The sequence below is a fragment of the Gopherus flavomarginatus genome, chromosome 17 (assembly GCF_025201925.1).
Source record: "Gopherus flavomarginatus isolate rGopFla2 chromosome 17, rGopFla2.mat.asm, whole genome shotgun sequence".
Lineage (NCBI taxonomy): Eukaryota > Metazoa > Chordata > Testudines > Testudinidae > Gopherus > Gopherus flavomarginatus.
This window is the reverse complement of record NC_066633.1, coordinates 19,244,776-19,265,551: the sequence shown is the minus strand read 5'-3', so window position 1 is coordinate 19,265,551 and position 20,776 is coordinate 19,244,776. Positions and strand designations below refer to the sequence as shown.

The following is a 20,776-nucleotide window of genomic DNA, read 5'->3' as shown; positions in this document are numbered from 1 at the left end:
TTTGGTCTGGGGCTCCAGCTGTCAGCACCAGAGCCTGTGATCTCCAGCTGTCAGCCCAGCCAGAGACCAAATGTGAACTAATACCAGGAGTGACGCTGTCACTGCTGGTTGGCTCCCTGCTGTGAAATAGAGCCCTGTGCCTGGCTCACAGCCTCGCTGTCCAGCATTGAGCCCTGCACAGCTGCCAGTGCAAACGCTTCTGGTGAGGACGTGCACCACTGGCAAAAGCAGGGTAGTATGGACATCAGTAGCCAACTTACCTACTGCGGTGGCTGTAGGTTGGCCTAATTTTGTAGTGTAGACAAGCCTTTATTCCCCTCAGTCTATAGGGGAGAAGTTTCAAAGGCCACAAGTTTTTGCTCTTCAACCTGAAGAAAAGGCTGCTGCAGGTGGAATCGTCATCACTGAGCCCTGCTAATCCAGCTGCCTCTGCTGCGTCATGACTTTCTCAGAGGTATTTTTAGCTGCACATAAACTTCAGGAAAAGCTTTTGTGTCTGTCCAAACTACACCCTTTGTTCAGGCTTCTGGAAATCCTGAGTTACTCACTTGCTGAGGGTGGTAACTCTCAACCCCTTCCTCTCCATAGTTCTTATTTTAAAGCTGCTGTTAGGAGTAAGAACAGGATCATTCAGACTAGAGAGTGTCTCAAGAGGAGATTCTCTCTGGGCATCAAAGCTGGAATGGGTGGGAGGGGGAAGAAATGGGGTTGAATTTGTGGGCTTTGCTTTAAAGACCAGCTTCACACACCTTCTGACACTGGGGGGGACAGTCTGCACACCGGTTCCCTTAAAACGCTCTTGTACCAGACAGCATGTGAGTGCTTGTCATGTTGCTCTAGAAACACATCTCTCAGCCCTGCTGGTTCCATGTAACAAGACTTTTTTTTAACATCAGGCTGCAGACTAAAGAGGAAAGCTCCCCCCTTTTTTGTATTTCGTTAAAATTGGCTCTTACAACATTTGCAGGGAGCACAATTAATACAAGTAAGATCCAGAACCATTTTCTTATGGTGGTGCCCAAAGGCCCCAGTTGGAGGAGCTGGGCGGAGAATGGAGGTGTCTGTCTCTCTCCCACACCCCACCTCTCGTGATCCATGCGGTGCTTGTCATCCAGGCCTTCCTCCTACCAGCAGGTTCGTCAGACTGACTGCCTGGCAGTCATTGAGTTGAGCTGCTGGTTGAGCTGTGCTGGTGGATGTGAGATGGAGAAGTTGCAGCGAAGCATAGGACAAAACTCTTCACCACCGACCCTGTACTCTCCTCCTGGCAGAGAGGGTGGATGGAGGCACCTCGGCCTTTTCATCAGTGTGGCGCCAACAAGAGGAGAGCAATCTGCCTGCTTCCAGGAACAGGGCAGTGGACTGTTCCCTCTCCCCTAGTGGGATTCCTAAGAATGCATCTGCCCAAATCTACCTTGCACTGTGGACTTGCTTTCAACAAGAATAAACCAGAAGCGTGGCCAGTGTCCTATCACATTCGCGCTGTCTACTAGTGCCTGAGCAAAGCTTTATCCCCTTAGGCAGGTTATTTAATGCACATTCTCCACCAGGGTGAAGAAGGCTGATGCTTCCCCTTCCCATCTCATGGAGGCTTCAGTGAAGGGATCAGAGAAGTTAAGCCATACCGGCATGAGGTGGGATGGTGAGTCATGGGACTCCAGGCATCCAGGCTATACGAGTTAGTGGAGATTACCCTCATACATTTTCTCTGCAACAGCCTGTTGCTGCTCCCCCACACCTGCCTCCCAACTCCGCTCCCTCCCTGGTATGGGGGGGGGGGGCGGGGAATAGGGGAGTGTTCCTCCACTGAGGTCTCTGGAGTTGCACCCATTTATGGCCTGGGGGATTTGTGGCAGTAGTGCAGGATGGAGCTTGTGCCCCGAATGGGTCAGACATGGCAGCTAATTAGAATGAGTCTTCCTGCTCTGTGTGCGTTGGGGGGAGAGGGGTGTCCCTTCCTCCAAGGATAGGGAACAAGGAATCTGGGAGGAACGGCATGACGACTAAACACCCCACTCTTGCTAGGCTGAGAGGCAGCAAGCCAGTGCCATGGAATCCCTGCGCTGTGACAGCTGCATGATCTGCCAAGCAGGGTCCCCTGGAAGGTTCACAACCTCCTGAAGCTTCCTACCAAAGCTGTGGCTTTGGGTACTGCAAAAAAAACCCACCCCCACCCTGCAGCAAGAAGTGTTGTAACCTAGCTCCACCAACTGGGGCTTGTGCTGTGGGGCTAAGAATAGCCGGGTAGATGTGGCTCGAGCTGGAGCCTGGGCTCTATGACCCATTCCCTGCACTGGGTTTCAGAGGCCAAGCGGGAATGGTTGCACTACTGCTGTTAGCCCCATAGCGTGAGCCTGAGTCAGCAGAGCCAGGAGCCTTGCTGCGCTGGCGGGGGGGGTATGTAGTGAAGATGCACCTTTAACTCCTTGCTTGGGAGCATAAACCCCATCCTGCTTTCTCCTCAAACTGACATGGGGGGAGGGGGGGGAGGAGGAAGGGATAGCTCAGTGGTTTGAGCATTGGCATGCTAAACCCAGGGATGCGAGTTCAATCCTTCAGGGGCCATTGAGGGATCTGGAGCAAAAATCTGTCTGGGAATTGGTCCTGCTTTGAGCAGGGGGTTGGACTAGATGACCTTGTGAGGTCTCTTCCAACCCTACTATTCTATGATTTCAGTTGAGTGCTCCTGAAAATGCTGGACTGCAGTAGAGCCACTTCCAGCCAAGGCTTTACCTGCTCTGCTAACACCCCCAGTTCTGCCTTGTAACACCTGCTGCTGTTGCAGCCCTGACCTTTGTCTGGCACCAGGGAGAGCTGCTGGTGCAGTGGCTTTTATTTCCCATAAGCCAGTATCCACTAGGAACATCCACCTGCTTCTAGTGAGGGCGCATCCTTCAATCATCAGTGACCTGCAGCCTCTTACTGTTCCTGATGCCCACTCCTCAGTGATGAGAACTGTGGGCTCCATCTCCATTCAGCCAGGAGCCTGGGCTCATTCCTCTATGGTGGCTTAGCTGCTGATAGCCTGGCCTGAAGGCGTGGATACATGTTGCTCTTCCTGGGGATGTAAGTTGAAACCCTTCAGACACTCCAGTTTGCACCCCCACATACACATGCACCCAGCAGGGGGTCTCTTGGCGTAAAGTTGCCCTACCCTTGGCAGAAAGGGGGGGCTGTGCATGGGCAGGACAGAGTGAGGACAGGGTGGAGCAACTCTGACCTGGGTCACCAGTGAGCAGACCTGAACTGGGGAGATACTGCTGGCTGCCTGCAGCCCCTCTCCGCTTGACAAAGCGGAGAGTCAGGAGCATATTGCGTTCCACTGGCTTCGCGTTCAGTTTCTGGTGCAGCATAATGACCAGGCCCTAGTCTTCATAGCCAGTAGCCAGGCCTTAATCTATCCGCCTCTAGGCAACTTCTGTCTCCAGAGGCTCACTTGACAGGATGCCGTGGTTGGCAGAGCCCAGGGTGGCATTCTGAGGGCTGGGGGCACTGGGGCAGGATGGCTCTGCTTACGTCACTGAACCTATACCCTTGACTTTATCAAGCATGGTGCAAACCCACCCTCGAGCAATAACGAAGACCAGAGAGTGACCTGTTCTGTGCAGAGGGGCTGGAAAAGTAATTTCCGGCAACAGCACAAATAGTTTGTATTCAGTGAACCCTTGGAATGGGAGCATCACAAATGTCACTGGTACCTTAAGGCCCACCTGTCTTTCCTGAGGCTGGCTGAGATCCACCCATGCAAGCTCCCCTTCTCTGCTGCACTGATCACTTGCAAAAACTAGAACAAAAGGTGGCTCAGCAGCAGCAATGGGCATAACTAACTTCAAGATTCAGCACAGCCCTTGGAAGTGCAGCTGTCCTGAGGGTGGGCTGCTCTGCATCTAGCTGGGACAGGAGCTAGCTAGCTAGCCTCCATCTTACGGGAGGGCACAAAACACCAGACTTATCTCCCTCCCACCCCCCCGCCACACACACTTTAATTGTTCTCATATATAGTCTTTGTGTGCAGCCACTGGAAACCCTTCTGGGCACAGGTGGCTCTCAGAGCAAGGCCACGTGTTGTCTCTTGTGTATCCTCTTTGGAAAGCTTACAGAATAGTAAAACTAATTGTCTGATGCTGCAGCCCCACTTCAGCCGCGGGTGGCTGGAGCTGAGAAGCCAAGACACAGCAGTTTGCAGTTTTGACTGTAGCAATCAATGCTTGATACAGAGTTTGGCATCTCCGAAGTGCTTTGTAAATAACTAATCCTTGCAACCACTCCAGTGTAGTAGGTGAATAATTACTCTGTTTACATGTAGGGAAATTGAGGCATGCAGGTGAAATAATTTGCCTGAGGCTTGGTGTGAGTTGATGGCAGAGCTGGGGATTGGCAATCAGGTTTCCTGTCACCCAGGTCTAGGCTTCAGCCCCTCTATGTATGAATTACATTGGTAGAGCCGTAGTGGGTGGTGTGTTAAGTGGTGGTTTGTTTTTTGGTTTGTTTTTTTTTTAAATAGCTTGAGTCCAGCAAGTTCATGGCATGATCTTTATCCTGGATTGGTCTGAACTTCTTCCTGTAGGTGTGTGCCAGTGCTGGGCAAATAAAGGAAATGAGAAATCTACTCCACACAGACATCTCCTAACGTAATTCCCAGCAAACAGCTTGAGTAAGCCTGCAACTGAAGAGTGGCTACAGAACACCACCTAGTGACTGGACTAGTTGTTAGACTTTAGCTGGCACCTGGGGGCGAGGAGGTGTTTTTTGGGAGTGGCGGGGGGCGAGGATTGAAACCAATCCTATAACAGCATGTCTAGATTCCTTTTCGTGTTTTAAAGGATAAAGTGCCTAGACATTTGTTCAGTCATGAGGAGTTTGGGAGGAATCAAGATCTTAATGCATATCACATTCTGTGTCTTTCCATTGACGGTCAGAGAGACTTCTTGGTTTCTGTATGTACCAAGTCCTGTGTGCAGCTGATTTCCTCCCCCCATCCCCTTGCACAGCCGTCACCACTCAGCTGCATGAATGAAAAACAGAATTCCTAGCAAAACTTGCAACTGGGCAGACCTTAATTGAAATGCCTCCAACTTTGGGGTGTGAATGAAATCTCTGTTTGGTGTTGTAACAGGGTGGCATGCCCTGGGGGTTCGCTGTCCCTGATCAAAGAAGCAGTAGTAAGGGGTGAGCTCAGGAAATTGTAGAGAGGGAGAAGGGCTCCTGCAAAAAGACCCTGAGATCAAGGGAGCTATGACCGAAAGGAAGGTCCTAGATGGGAGTTGAGCTAAGCAGGCTGGGGCCTAGAGGGCTGAACTCCAGCTAGGAAGATGGCCTGGGAGAACAGACGGACAGAAGAAGAGCTCTGGTCGTGAGAAGTCTGGAATCTTGTGCGGCGATGGACTTTAGTTTGGGGGCCTGAGGACTGTTAAGAACCCTCTGTTAAACTGGCTCCAGACAGGAGTGGTGCTGATCTGGAGAGAAGTCCATGCGCAGTTCTGGTGTGGCCCTGAAGGGGTGGGAGAAACAGAAGCAGGTGTCAGCAGAGGCACCCTCACTGCAAACAGGCATTCAGGAAGTTGCCAACCCTGTTACAGGATTCTATGCTGCAAAAAATGTCTCCCTGCAAATGGGGAAGAGAAACTCCATTGCTGTCTGTCTCTCTTTTCCCATCTGCCTTCATTAATCTGCTTAGTCTGCTGACAAATAGGGTCCTGCTGTTGTGCTAACAGAGTGACTGGCAGCTGTCTTGTAGCCCATTTCTTGCATCAACAAACTAGCTCGCTCAGTTCTGGGTTTTGGCTCTGGTTTGCTGGTAGAAGTAATCTGCAGAACCTGCACAGCTTCAGTTAATAGGTAGTAGGTTCCTCTTGCTATGCTGCCAATTGAAAACATCAGGTGTACATGTAAACAACCATTCTGTAAAACCCTCTTCATTCTTGCTGTTTATTGCGGGAGATTAAATAAGTGATACTGTTGTACTTACTATCTGCCTTTTAACTACAGCAGTTGATAAGTTGATGAACTAGGCTGGAATCTAGAAGTGAGAACGGTGCACAGAGCATTGCAGTTGGCTTGTAAATGTAAAAGGTGGGATTTGCTAATTGCTTTAGCTGAGCCAAGCTAATGTGGCCATTTGCTGCTTGTTTCTCCAGATTGCAAAGAAGTGCTCTCACGGTAGGTTACAATGCCATTAAAGGGGTCCAAAGACATTTAACTAGAGTTGCTGCTTGGCCACTGTAGTTGGTTTGGAAAAGGGGCAGCACATGCTGAGGCGGAGGACTTGATCCCAAACAAAATGAAGTCTCTGGTGCAGAATCTAAATCCTTCTCCCAATGCCTGATCAAATCCAAGTGTCTTTAATACCTGTAACTGCTAAGGCAAAGCACCAGACCGGCAAGTCCCTCATGCCACAGTCTCTTGACTTCTGTTCCTATCTCAAGGGAGAGAAGGGGACCCAGGAGCCATAGGTTCTGGAACTAGGGGTGCTGAGGGGGCTTCCGCACACCCTGGCTTGAAGTGTTTTCCATTATATCCAGGGTAGTTCCATGGCTCTGCACCTCAGGGCTCTCTGCACCCCTGCTGGAGCCCTTCCAGCTCTTTAGGTGAGGGCCTGGGGTGTAGGTGCCAGGCAGAAGGGAGGGAGGGGAGACTGCCTGCCATGCTGAAAGCACAAAGATCATGTCTAGGATCTGCAGTCTCTAGGCCTAATTATTGCATTACAGGCCTTGTTCACAGTATGATCCTTGCACTTGGCTGTGGTACAAATCCAGTCGACTGCACTGAAGTCTTTTCAAGCTGATATTGGTGAGATCTCAGCCATGTTTTCGAAAAATCCAGGGCCAAAACCGTAGGGTCCCAGAGTCTGAATCTGGACTCTGCCTTTAATCCTAACGGAGCTCAGTAGGGCCAAAGCTGGAACATTGCTAGGGTGACCAGACAGCAAATGTGAAAAATCGGGATGGGGGTGGGGGGTAATAGGAGCCTATATAAGAGAGACCCAAAAATCAGGACTGTCCCTCTAAAATCAAGACATCTGGTCACCCTAAACATTGCTGATGAGCACCAGAGAACGCAAAGCAGCCTGGCTGAAGGGGGAGGAGTTTGGTCCCATCTAGGTGAATGGGCTCCTTGTGGGAGAGAGTAAGATTATACTGGCCTGACGCCGCCAAACTTTTCCCCAAGTCCAGGACACCAGCAGAACATGCTGCACACCCTGGCCTTGTTCACATGCATCTCCTTCCTGGGTCCCACACCAGTCACCTGTGGCCAGCCAGGAGCTATAGACCGTGCTCCTCTGACTGCTGCACCTGCTGCCCCAAGGACAATGCCCCGTATCTCCCCTGTTAGTGTTTAGACAGGCAAACGGGCAGACCTTGATTCAAACTCCTCCAGCGTTGGGCTGTGAATGAAATCTGTTTGGCGTTGTAACAGGGTGGCATGCCCTGGGGGCTTGCTGTCCCTGATCAAAGAATAAGCAGTAAGGGTTAAGATCAAGGAATTGTAGAGAGGGAGAAGGGCCTATTGCGTGCACTGAGTGTGAGAGGAAGGCTTTGTGGGGATGAGTCCTATACACGTGCTCTCAGCTGGCAGTTTGTCTTCCGGGGGGGGAGCCTCGTGCTAATGCACTTAGATCCTGTTTCAGGCCACTAGTGTCCAGGATGCTTCCAGATTGTCTCACTTGCCTTTTGCTCGGTCTCTTGCAGGCGTTCTGACAGCTGGCGAGCACAGCTTTCCTTTCCAGTTCCTGCTGCCAGGTACGGTGGAGACACTGCTGACTGCTTGGGATGCTTTCTGGGGCTCAGGGTTGTGAAAACTTAGTGACTAGAGAGACTCTTCTCTACTCTGGCTTATATGGTAAAAATCCCATGCTGGCGAAGTGGGGAAAGGACCTTTATTGTCAAGCCTCTAAGACCGTGCCTCTGCTGGGAGACGGGGTGATGATTCAGAGCTGGCTGGCTAATGTGATTTTCTTAAACGTGACTTTTGTACCTGTTGGAGACGCTGCTGGGAGCCCAGAGTCAGCCACAAACAGCTAGTGACTCTTGATGGCATTAAAGCATGTCCGTACCAGGTGCGAAGTCACATTTTAAGGTCGCGTCCGCCAATGTTTTCAAACCAGAGCTATTCTCCTGGACTAGTCCAGGCCTAAGAGCATATTAAGCATTGGCGAGTGCCAGCAGTTAGACCATAGCCTCTATTAAAGTGAGGCCATCAGGGCAGCCTCTCAATGCACAGCTGGAGTTGGTCTTAAATTGACCCTGGCTCTTTAGAAGAGCAACTTTGAGTAAACTGGCCCTTTAAGGAATTATCCCTCTGGAGGTTTGTCTCCATTAGAGAATCTAATCCTCGGGAGCCGTAGTACTGATGGGAGCCCTGACTTGTGTTTCAACGGGCCAAATTCAGATCCCTACACCCCTGCTGGTGGTGGTGGTGATGGAAGCTGCGTTGTAGTCATGCCTCTTGACCCCACTGCTGGCTCACCCATAAAGGAACTATGCAGTTCTTCTTTGCCTAGTGCAGCTGAGGTTCTGGGAACCTCTCTGGTGCTTCTACAGCCATATTAACTAAACCACACGGTAGTAAAATAAGCTGGAAGCTGCTGGAGTCTGCCTGCATTAGCAACCCCATCTCCTCACCAGAGCTGGTGGGAGCACCGGCGGGAACACTGAATTGTAAACTTCTCCAGAGCAGAGTGGGAGGAAGATTGTCAGCTCCTTGGGGCAGGGACCGTCTTGGTTCACTGTTTTGTACAGCACCTAGCACTGTGAGGCCAGGTCAGTGACGGGAGCTACTAGGCACTACCATAGTACAAATAAGGGGAGTTAGTGCTGTCCCTGCTTCTCCATACACCATGGCTGCATGGCACAGGTTGCCCCTACAGTAAAAAGGAGGTGACCGTGATCCCAATGGACCAAATTTGGTTGCAGATTCTTCACGCACAGGCTCAAATGCACTTGGGAGACCCTAACTTCCAAATAGTTGCAAGGTTCGGCCTCTTCTCTTGCTTTGAGCCACAGGAAAGTGTTTCAGGCTCGGTGGGTAAGGCCGAGCTCCCCTTTCAATGGCTTGAGGCATTCTCTTCTGACTGCCTTCTCCCCTGTGAATCCAGCGTCAGCCCCCACATCATTTGAGGGCCCTTTTGGGAAGGTGGTTCATCAGGTCAAAGCCGTGATAGATACACCCCGATTCGCAAAGGACCACAAGTGCAACAAGGTCTTCTACATTCTCTGCCCGCTCAACCTGAATGACATCCCTGACATTGAGGTAAGAGAGCAGCAAGGGGGCGGGCAAGAGGCTCTCGCACCCTGGAGCGTTTCCCATTGGAAGAAAGGGGAAGCCAAGCGTTCCTCTCCCCCTATCCAGTGTGCCCCTGCAAAGCCAGGGGAGTAACTCGAGATTGGAGGAGAGGGTTGCTCATGGAGCGTGCTGCACGGGATGAGATGCAGTAGAGGTGAGCACATTGTCACCCAAAGCACTGCAGGGCATCACTGGTCTGGGCCGGAAATCCATGGGCCTGTTTCCACTAGCACCAGTGGTGCAAGTTGTATTCATTTCTTACCAGTATGCTGTCCCAGTTAAAGGGGGAGTGGGGGGCACGTGACCTCCTTGTGACTCCCTCTCCCCTAGCCTGGGGCCCCCGATCCCCCCCTCCCTTCTCCATGATCCATCCCACGTTACCTGGCTGGGGAGTGGAGCGCTGCCAGTGGGTGGACACGGCACAGCTGCTGTGTGGGCTGCTAAGAGCAGAGGAACAATAGCTGGCTCACAGTCGCTCCTGCTTTGAGAATCACCAGCAGAAGAACTTCAAACCAGCTCCCTCTGACAGCAGGAGATACGTTGGCAGGCGAGCCTCACGCCAGCTGCTCCTCTGGCTGCTGTTCAGACCCCAGACAGGAGACCCGGGCACACAGCTGTGTGGAAGGGCTGGGGACAGTACAGCTGTGCTGGAGGAGCTGCCAGTGTGGGTCACGGGGCGGCCCCACTTTCTGCTCCTCCTGTGTCTTTCCAGTACGCTGTACTGGCTATAAATAGCTTACGGCAGACCGGACTGGACCACCCTCCTTGCCCCACTGGCTATCAGTCACCTCCATGCGTGGGCTGCAGAGATCTGCATGAGAACCAGCCTTTTTCTAGGTGATCCCCTGGATGTAGGCCCGGGGGAGCGTGGAACTGGCCTTATCCTAAGGCTGGTTGTAATGACCTTTTGGGTCTAATGACACCATCTGGCTTTTGCCAGCCTGGAATCTTTCCTGATGAATAGGCCCTTGTTCTAGGGTGGTTGTGTCACTGCTGGTGTGAAAGAGGAATGCTCCAGGCCTGCACAGACTAGCCCTCCCTGGCCACTGGCCCTTGAGATCACCGTATAGCACGTACAGGACAGGCAGCTGCTTTATGTTCGTTTACCTGTGGTCTGCACGGCCCTCTGGGGACCAGTGAAGTCTGCACTATGCTGGAAGATGATCTGTGGGGTACAGTAGCTCATAGCATTGTATTTGTCCACATCTCCCACATGTGGACAGATACATCCATCCAGAGGCACTTGCAGCCTCATTCAAACTGCAGAGGATACAATGGTTGTTGGAAGACCAGGTGTTTAGGATTTGGGCGGGGGGAGGGGAGGAACAAACCCTCATTCCCTTGGACTGTTTTTTCTGAAAACTGCAAACTCCCTCTTGAGCTCCTGCATCTGACCACCTGCTGTCCTCCCACAGCAACCCAACACCACGTCCGTCACCAAGAAGTTCAACTACAAGCTGGTGAAGAGTGGAAACATCATCTTAACCGCCACCTCGGACCTCAAAGGGTATATTGTGGGGCAGGCAATCCAGCTGCGCACGGATATCGAGAACAAGTCTGGCCGGGACACTGGCACGGTGGTAGCCAGCCTCCTCCAGGTAAGAGTCCATTGGCAGGGTCTGGGACCGAGGCTGGGCTGGCTTGGATGGCGCCACATCCAGACAGGTGCTGAGAGCAGTGTCTCAAGACCTGCTTTCCCTGTTAAGCGTGGGGGGGGGGGTCTGCTAAACCCTAAATCCTTGTGCATCTCCCTTCTCCTCCCACCACCACCTACTGAGCGCCTGGGGGTTAGGTGGAACCCAAACCCTTAGAGGGGAAGCAGAATTAACTGACTTGAGTATGGTGGGAGGAGAGAAGCCCTTGTGAATGCAGTCCAGGTGTAACTCAGTGAGCGGGCAGAGGTCAGGTTACAGATCCTCACCCCTACTCTGCACCTGCTCCACGGAGTCTCTTGCAGCACCAGCTAGAGAGCTGTAGTCGTCCATGCTTTCAGCTCTGGAGTCCTTAATTTAATCTCCAGAGTGTCCACCAAGATGGTGACTGTCACATAATTGAAACAGGGCAGAAACTCCATGTTGCTGTCTGTCATGCCAGACCTCTGCTTACACTCACTCAGCAATGCTTAAGGGGTTTCTAGTTCTTTGCTCAGGGTTGCCATGCTGGAAGCCTAGTGAAATGGACCTTGTAGAGATCTTTCTGCTTAATCCGGTCTCCGCTCCTCTCTTTAGAAGGTTGCTTATAAATCCAAGCGCTGGATTTATGACTTGAGGACCATTGCGGAGGTGGAGGGCTCAGGGGTGAAGGCCTGGAAGCACGCGGAATGGAAGGAGCAGATCCTTGTCCCCGCGCTGCCGCAGTCTGTGCTGCACGGCTGCAGCCTCATACATGTTGACTACTATATCCAAGTAAGTACTGCCCTGCCCCTTGCTAACAGCAGAACAGCTATGAGTGCTTCTAATGGGCTGGGCCAGAGCAGCCAGAGTCCTTGGGGAGGGTGGAGCCAGAGGATTTTATGTCTGGGGGAAGCTCTCCAAACTATACTCTGCTCCTGGGAGTCGACACCCATGCGGTAGACCTTGCCTGTCGGACTGCTCAGCAGATGTGTGTGTCTGCAGCTCCCTGGGTTACAGAGCTCCAGTCTGCTTCCCAGTTTTGGTGCAGGTGAATACTACACTCCCCACCCATAGATGCCCAGCTTTACGTAGCATTTTTCAGGAGCAAGCCTAACAGAGCACTCAACACTTCAGCAAGTCTGGGGTTAGCCGGGTAGAGATAGGAATAAAGGTGACGTTTCTGGCCAAGCTTTCAGCAGAGCTCTGTGCGTGGGATCCTGAGTACTTGGAAATCTGGCCCTGAGCTCTCAGAAGGCACCAAACAAGACCCATGTGGGTTCTCCAGTGCGAGACTGGGGACCTCCCAGAAAGTCGCTCCTCCTCTGGTACATTTGGGCCTAGAGCTGTAGCTGTGTCGTTAATCTCTGCTCAGTGGCTGGAACTGCCTGTGTTTGGAGCAACTGGTCCTTTGGCAGAACCTGGATTGACCGACTTGGATGCCTCTTGTTTTTCCCCCTCTCCCCAGGTTTCCCTGAAGTCGCCAGAGGTTTCAGTCACTCTGCCTATTTACATTGGCAACATCGCTGTGAACCGGGTTCCTCTGACCCCAGCGAGGTCTGTCCAGCACATTCCGTCCGTTGTGGTCCCGTCCGCCCCACCAGAAGAGGAGGAAGCTGCTAGTGGCTATCACCCAATGGACAATGTTTCAATCCCCACCAAAAGCCATTCCCAAATTCAGGCATTCAGCTACGCTCCAGGACTAAGCTTCCAGGACCTAAGGCTGGACTCAGACCAGACTGCCTCCCCAAACCACCCCACGCTTTGCTTGGCGACAGGAGCGACGGTCCCTTACTATGCTGAGGGAACAGTGGTTCCAGTTCCCACTGCCAGCTCTCTCATCTTGCCACCGGAGTACAGCACGTGGGGTTATCCCTATGGTGAGCGCTCCCTCCCAGAGCTCTAGAAGAGCCACTGTCTCAGTTCTCAGGAGAAATTAATCTAGCGGCTGTTGGGAGTATAGAATTGTCCCTTACCCTGCTGCTTCTAGAGCAGTGGCTGAACCCCTGCCGTGTGGTGTAGTGGTTCTTTCCATGGCAGCTGAGCCAGGCCAGGACACGGGGAGAGCCATGTAGGAGGAGACAAGGCCACGTGGCCAGTCAGGAAAACCACAGGGTCTCTGTGTCCAGTAGCCTCTGTAAAGAATCCCACCCCCCTTATAGCCATGACAGTTATGTCACATGTCTACGATGAGTGACGCTACCTACCCACAGCCAACATTTATCTTGGGGATAGCTGTGGAAGTGGAGAAGATCTTTGTAAAAGATCATGGTATTGATCCAACAGGATGGTGTAAATGTCTGGGCCCATGCTGATGCTGTTGGCAACAGAGCTGGAGAAGCTACTTTAACGGGAGTTTTTCCTTTGATGTGAACGGGCATTAGGTCTGGTTCAGAGGGGAAATTCTATGTCTGAGATGGTCCAGCATATAAGAATTTGGGAACTCCTTTATACATGAGGAGAAAATCCATGAAACCCTGCCTATCCCAGAACTGTCCATACAGGGTCTGTGAGAGAACAGACTTAGACCAAACCAATATCCTAAGGCAATAACACCCTTCGTGCCCAGGATAAAAACTGAGGCACTGGGCAGCATCTTGGCTGTGTAACTGACCCAAGCTGTTTCTCTGAGGTCAAACATCCACAAACAAGGGATGGATGAATTGCAAGGGGAGTGGGAGGATGCTGACTGACTGGGATGGGGAGGGGGTGAGATCTAGGAGTACTAACCTAACCGCTGCACAGGTAAGCAAAACCATGATTACTACTTCGAAGGCTGGTCCCTATGTGTATTGCACACATGCCATGCACCTGAGACTGGAGATTTCTAGCCAATAGTATCTGTTGGTCGGTCCGATCCTGCGCAGATGCCCTCCTTGTGCTCCAAACTGAGGGAATAAGAGTTGGTGCAGATGGAAACCTCTCTGGTTCCTTCTTACCACCCCATTGCCTGAGTTTGGAATCTTAGATACTCCTGTGTTTCATCTATCTTTCTTCAGAACCTGTAAATATGCTGTACGTAGCCTTGGGCGTTCATTTTGTCTTTTAGTAGTAAGTTTAGCTTAGCTGAAGAACTGGATCTCTATCCCCGTTCCTTCTCTGTGAGCCTCAAACAACGGTGCTGCCTTTGTGAGGAGGGAGATCTCCATCTGAGAAAACACCTTACAGAGGTGGTTGAGACCTCAGTCAGATACAGGCCAGGGAGACTCCTTCTACCCTCCCCCACACACCGTACATCGGCTTCCACCAATGAGCAACATCCCTCCAAGCAAAAGCTCCAGAGCTGCAAAACCCAAATCATCAGCTAGGGCTGCTCATGAGAGTAAGGGGTGCACTCCTAAGTACAAGGACAGATGTCCTTCCAGGTCTGCTCCCTAAAGAAGGAATCCCTCCCTGACTCGATCTAAGTCAAGTGAATCCTTGGGCCCAGATCCTAAGGCTTTAGCCAGCTTGAACTCTCTGATCATGAGGATAAGGCGTGAAGATGAAAGGATTTGCCAGTACTGACGACGTCTCCAGTTGATAAGCCTAAGGATCAGCACACCAAGACCATCTGAGTTCCCAATTAGACTCTTTGGCGGTACCAACCAATTCCTGGACTGGGGACATGCCAGATCTGCTAGTCTCAAGTATAGGAACACCTCATCCTTCAAAGACAAACAAAACCTACACCTCCCTGTAGAGCAGTGGTCTCCAACCTTTTCACACCCAAGATCACTTTTGAATTTAAGGGCAAGCCAGGATCTACCCCACCCTCACTCACTTTCACCGGGCTGGGGCCAAGGGCTTCACAGTGTGGGAAGGGGCTCTGGGCTGAGCCTGGGGCAGGGGGTTGGGGTGCAGGAGGGGGTGAGGGGTGCAATCTCTGGGATGGAGTTTGGGTGCAGGAGGGGGCTCTGGGCTGGGGCAGTGTGAGGTGCAGGAGGGGGTTTGGGGTGCTAGCTCAGGGCTGGGGATTAGGGTGCAGCCTCCTGCCAGGCAGCACTTCCAGAAGGGGCCAACTTGCCCCTCCAGCTTCTGGCGGCAGGTGGGAGCATGAAGCTCTGTGTGCTGCCCCTCTGTAAGCTCCATCTCCACAGCTCCCTGTTCCTGGCCAGTGGGACTGCTTTGGCTGCTTCTGGGACCAGCGTGGGGCTGGGGCAGGCAGGGAGGCTGCCTTAGCAGCAGCCCTATTACACCACCAGAGATCCTCTAGGATTGACTGGGTGGTGACTACTACTGTAGTATATATCTTCACCCTCCCCGTCTTTCAGGTCTTGAGACACTTTGACACTGGAGGAGGAAACCTTGAGGAAATGGAGACGCTCCCATCCAGAGGCTGGAGCTTTACCCCCACCAGTGCAGATGACTCTGCTGGTTGAACAGGAACTAGCTTTCTCTCTAGGTGGGTTGGAAGCTCTAGATGAACCATCATCCCCACATATGAAGGGGAGTTCAGACAGACTTGAGGATCTGGAGTCCATCCTCCCCCGAAGATACATATCGTCAGTCCCTTGGATAGTTGTGATTCCTTGGGATCCCCCACAACTGGTCAGCCCTTCATATTGGACCTGTTGAGGTCTATGGGAACCCTACTTATGGATGGCTCCAGGGTGTCTAGAGTCCCACTGACCCTCTTCTACACTACACAATGGAGCTGGTTGGTGGAGAAGAAATTCAAGCTGGATCTGGAAGTACCAATGCGTGTTTCTCACCTTCACCAAATGAGGCAATTTGCCCCTGGTTCCCTATGCATGATGGCCATAGGCAATATCAGGAGCTCCTGCAGAGAGTGGTGAATGAACTCCAGGTTTCACTTGAGGATGTCCAAGATGCTCAGCACATGCTCTTACGTCTTGCAGCTTTCTGCTTCCCGTCAAGTAGCCCTTCCAGTAAATGAGGGCATTATGGAACTAGCCAGGGTAGCATGGCATTCTCTAGCCGCCTGTGCACTCCCCCAAAAAGGGCAAAAGGTGAGATTTTTGTACCAGCCAAGGAGTGGAGTTCCTTTTCACACATTCAGCAATGAACTTCCTGGTGGTACAAGCAGCCTCCGGGAGATCTAGGCTGCAGCGTCCTAAAGCAGCACCTGTGGACAAGGGCTCTAAATGGCGTGACCTTCTAGGGAGGAAGGTATTGTCTTCTACCAGCCTTCTGTTTCATATTGCTAACTACCCGGCTCTGTTGGCAGAATGACTTCAACAGTTACTGGGTGTTTGTCCCTGAAGTCCAAAATCTTCCTCAAGAAGACCGGGCCCAATTTTGAGACTTCATGGAGGATGGCAAATTGGTGGCAAAAGCATCTCTTCAAGTTGCCATGGATGCTGCTGACATGGCATCTAGTGGGATGGAGACAGGAGTACTCCTGAGGCATGAGTCTTGGCTACACTCCTCTGGGTTTCCCCAGGAGGTTCAGAATGTCCTATATTACTCAGTGGGCAAGTTCTCTATCTAGTGTGAAGTCTCAGTCTCTACAAACACTGAAGGTCTCTAGGACAATCCTCTGCTCCCCAGGCATTTACACCCCTGCCCCAAAGAGCACAAGTGCTTGAGCTAAATCTGCCTCCTCCTCCACGAGCACCCTTTCGAACCACCATGCAAATGTCGGAGGATACAAAGACGTAGGTATTTATCGCCCTGTGCTACAACTGCAAATATTCCAGCACATCCACCACCCAGGGATTACTTTTGATGGGATGATCAAGAACCTCCTACCCCTACTGCTGCCATCCACTTCTGCCCCCTGAGCATTTGGTGGCCCCCTCATCCTCTATGCCCACAACTGGGTGGTAATCACAACAGACAAGTGGGTATTAGAAATCATCCACTGCGGCTACTCTGTAGAAAACCTCTCCCTTTCCTGTTCCTCTTCGGGGACCACTCAGGAGGAGATTCTTCATCCAATAAGGGGCTATAGAACAAGTGCCACCTCTGTACCAAGGGAGAGGTTTCTACTCCCCATATTCCATCGGTCCCAAGAAAAATGGAGGATGGAGACCTGTTCTCCACCTTCAGCCATTCCATGTTTGTATTGGCAAATCAAAATGCCAGCTACTTAACCTGGCATAAATAATCCTCTTCCTGGTGGAGGGAATGTGGTTCACAGCTCTCAGCATGAAAGACTCTTGTGTTCATTTGGACAATAACCTGGAGCTCCATTCATAGTTTTGTGAAACATTAGGCATTTGTCCAGGCCTTGTCTGCCAATGGAGCAGGGCCAGCCATATTAAACCTCTATACCAGCTGCATCCTTGCACCCCTACGCATGCACACCTGATTCAAACACAGTTTACCAATCACCCCTATGTGGAATACACCTAGGAATGCACACTTTAAGAAATAATGGAGGCTACTTGCCTGTTACTAGAGGGACCACACATCTCAAAGAACCTATCAGTATTGCACTACCACCCTCCTTCCTCTCTGCTGTGGATTATATCTGATTGGCAGAAATAAAGGAGTAGGGGAGGTGTTTGATCTGCACCTTCTCTTATCCCCTGGGTTCAGAGCAGGAGGAAAACTGCAGTCAGACCAGTGGATGTGCTTGCTAGAATTCTCTTCTCTCTGGCACACAGCGTGCTTCTGTACGCACGTGTCAAACACAGATAGAAACCACCTGTAAAACTGAGTATGTTCCCACTTGTATAACTGAGTGTTAATCCCTACCAGACCAGGGAGTTGTGAAGCTCAACATTTAAAGAGCTCCAAAGGACTGTGTAAGTGCCTGTGTTGGTGACTGTCTACCTAATTGAAAGTACTTTCTCTTGCATGAACAGACACATTCTAGGGGTAAGAGTCTTTCAGTAGCTGCAGACTGTCCTTTACAGCCTCACAAGTGACCAGATCATGTACTTCCAGGTCAGATGGCAGGGCTGGGGGCTGCATCTCCGGTGTTCTCTGGTCCACAGGGTCATTCCTGGCTTCTCTGTCCTCCCATTCTGCTCCTGTCAGGGCATGAACTGCAGCTTGTCCACAAAGAGACTCGGACACCCACGAAAACTCATGCTCCAAAACGTCTTAGTCTATAAGGTGCCACAGGATTCTTTGCTGCTTTTACAGATCCAGACTAACACGGCTACCCCTCTGATACTCAGTTGTGCGTCTCTTTATGGGCTCTAATTCTGTAAAGTTGGAGATGATGATTTTTTTGCCATTAGCTTCAGTGGGATTTGGATCTGGCCCTAGCTGGAAGAGCAGAGTGGTGGGAAGGAAACCTTCAAAGTAAGCTGTACAATCTGACTCCTAAACTCTTTTGTTCTCTCCCCTATAGAAGCCCCTCCTTCCTATGAACAAAGCTGCAGCAGCGCCAACTCCAGCCTCAGCAATGGCAACTAGACCCGTGCTTGGAATCCTGACAGTGCTGGCCCCAAGGCACCATGGCCCCTCGTCTGCTGCCAAGTCTGGTACCACGCAAAGCATCTTCCACTTGGGGCCACCGGCTACTCCTGGGCTGAGATTTTTATGTCCTTCTTTTTTAAAGAAATCAAGTGGTGAGAAGCAGTGTGGGGCGTGGTGTGTGTGTGTGTGTGTGTGTGTGTGTGTGTGTATGGCGGGGAGGGGGAAGGGAATTGTACAGCCCCCTCACACCTGCTCTCCTGACGCAGCAGGGCAGAGACGTTGCCTGCCCTCGGGACACCTTGCACAATGGTCTGTGTTCCTGTACTGTAATCCAACACTTTATTTACTGCTTTATTATTGAAGCACCTGTGATGCCTTATGGAAAATGCTACTGAATTGTTGTCTCTACTGTCTGCAATAGCGGGCTCGTGTGGATTCTTTTGATATTTCATGTGGTGGGTTTTTTGAGTGCTGTTTCTAATCGGGACTGGACTCAGCAGCCATAGTCAGCCTTCCACATGGGCCTTTGGTGTAGCTGACTTCCTCAAAGCCCTTCCTACCTGCTCTGTACCCCCACTTTACACCAAATCAATAACAGGAGATCTCCAGAAGGTACTGCCACAGCAGTGAGGGGGTAAAAAGGGCCTACAGGCCAGGCTCTCTGCAGTGCCATGCTGCTAAGCGACTGGCCAGCTTCCAACAGCTGAAAGCTAAAACTTTGCCAGCACATGACAAGGGGGCCTGTTATCGCCAGGGCCATGACCTAGGCCCTCATCAGTAACCCTAGCGGGGTTCATAGTGGGGACAGCCCCTGCCGGTGAGGGGGAAGGGGACTGTGCTATACAGTACAATACCTTTTTCATGGCACTTTTAAAGCCAGTCTGTAGAGGTCTCCTGTAGGAATAGAATTGTCTAGAAAAACCTTATAGGATTTTCTGAGCACCACCTGCAGTACCCTACTGGCTTCATCCCTTTTAAATGCTCTAGGACTTTAGTATAAAGGGTATAAGCTCTGCCATGCCAGTCAAATCAGCTGGAGGGCATAACCTCTTCCTTCCCACTGTCCACTGCTCTCAGCCAGCTGGAAACTGACAATCATGCTTCAAACTTGCGTCTAACACTACCTCTGAACTCTCCCAAGGCGTCTGATGGAGAAGCCGTGTCCTTTGAAACAACCCTATACCACAAAATGCTCTCCCAAAGAGCCTTGCTGTGCAGCCGCTGGGAGTGCCAGGAAGGCCCCTTGGACTGTGGCCTGCTCCTGTTTCTCACCACACCAAAGCTGTCTGCAGCTTGCCCCACAAGCTTGTACTGTCCTGGGGAAAAGGCTGATTTGCCACTGGAGTAGGGTTCTCTGGCTCATAAGGAAAACTAGCTTTACAAGCTGCAGTGCAAAACCAAACCAAATGTACATGCTCCAGGGGCAGAGGTTAGTGGCATTTAGGGGCAACTTTTTTCCAACAGGGGGCCTCTGCCCCCCCTTTTTTTGAGGGTGCCCATCTTGACTACCTACCAGTGTGATGTCAGAAATGCTGATCACCTGCAGCAGCATTTGATGTTGATGGGAGCTGCAGTCATTTTTCACTTGAGAGCTGAACCCAAGATAAGGGGTCTCAAGCTGTGCACCCAATAGCAGAAGCCAATTCTTGAGAGCCAAAACCTTTCTATCACCCCTGCTTCCACCTGCCTCTACCTAACCCAGAGCTGGCTGCTGGGGGACAGCGCTCACTTTTCTGTGCAAATGTCATTAATTGTGTGGAAGTGCTTTGGGGGAAGGGAGGATGGGGAAATAACCATTCCCTAGCAGCGCTGGCACTGTTGGTCAGTCTCTCTCTGCACCGATAGTTATAAAATGATTGTCCAGGTCCATAAAGATATGAAATACAAACTTGTTTTTAATGACTGAATTCATAACCAATAAAATTTTAATGCTGTATTTAATAAATTATTCTGAGAAAAATGGAGTGATTCTTGCAAAATGATCATTTCTATATGTACACATGGCCTAGAACTCTGCATGTGTGATTTGGGATCACAGGGGATTAGGGTGACCAGATGTCCGGATTTGGGGGTCTTTTTCTTATATAGGCTCCTTTTACCCTCCCCTCCTCCCCATCCCGATTTTTCACACTTGCTGTCTGGTCACCCTACAGGGGATGTGCATGGCCCTTTAATGGCTGGGCGGGAGGTGCTTTCCTAGGAGTGGTTCTGCGCTTCCAGCAAGGGTCTGATGTTTGCAGACACATCTATTCATTCTGTAGCCTAACGATTTTGAGATGGGGGAGCGGGTATGTGTCTTAATGGCTAAATCATGTTTCCTTGTCACTAGTGAATTGCCTGCCCTCAAGCTTCCTTATAATATAAGGTATATTATATTTTTTAAAAAGAGTCTGATCCTCAGGTGCTGAATTCCCTCAACTCCCATTGGCTTGGATCAGCTTGAGGGGGGTGGGAGTAGCTGCTAGATTTAGTTCACTATCTCTATTATGTGCACTGCTGTGCTGAGAATGTACAGTTCATCAAAATGGCCAGCAGGTGTTGTCTGATCCCTGGTGTAGTCAGAGCTC

At 51.2% G+C, this 20,776-nt stretch overlaps 1 protein-coding gene across 3 annotated transcripts in view; it reads left to right on the top strand.

Moving 5' to 3' along the window:
• The window catches only part of ARRDC1 (arrestin domain containing 1), a 74,610-nt gene extending 54,437 nt beyond the window's left edge, over positions 1–20,173 (top strand). For 2 of the 3 annotated variants that reach the window (XM_050926385.1, XM_050926388.1), the window contains 6 exons: positions 7,689–7,739; positions 9,095–9,249; positions 10,698–10,880; positions 11,511–11,687; positions 12,361–12,772; positions 18,142–18,345. In XM_050926385.1, coding sequence (XP_050782342.1) covers positions 7,689–7,739; positions 9,095–9,249; positions 10,698–10,880; positions 11,511–11,687; positions 12,361–12,772; positions 18,142–18,206 — 1,043 coding nt within the window. In that variant the 3' untranslated portion in view covers positions 18,207–18,345. Of the gene's footprint in view, positions 1–7,688; positions 7,740–9,094; positions 9,250–10,697; positions 10,881–11,510; positions 11,688–12,360; positions 12,773–18,141 lie in introns of all 3 variants that reach the window. The other variant, XM_050926386.1, reaches the window with a different exon arrangement.
• The last annotated feature ends 603 nt before the right edge of the window (positions 20,174–20,776 follow it).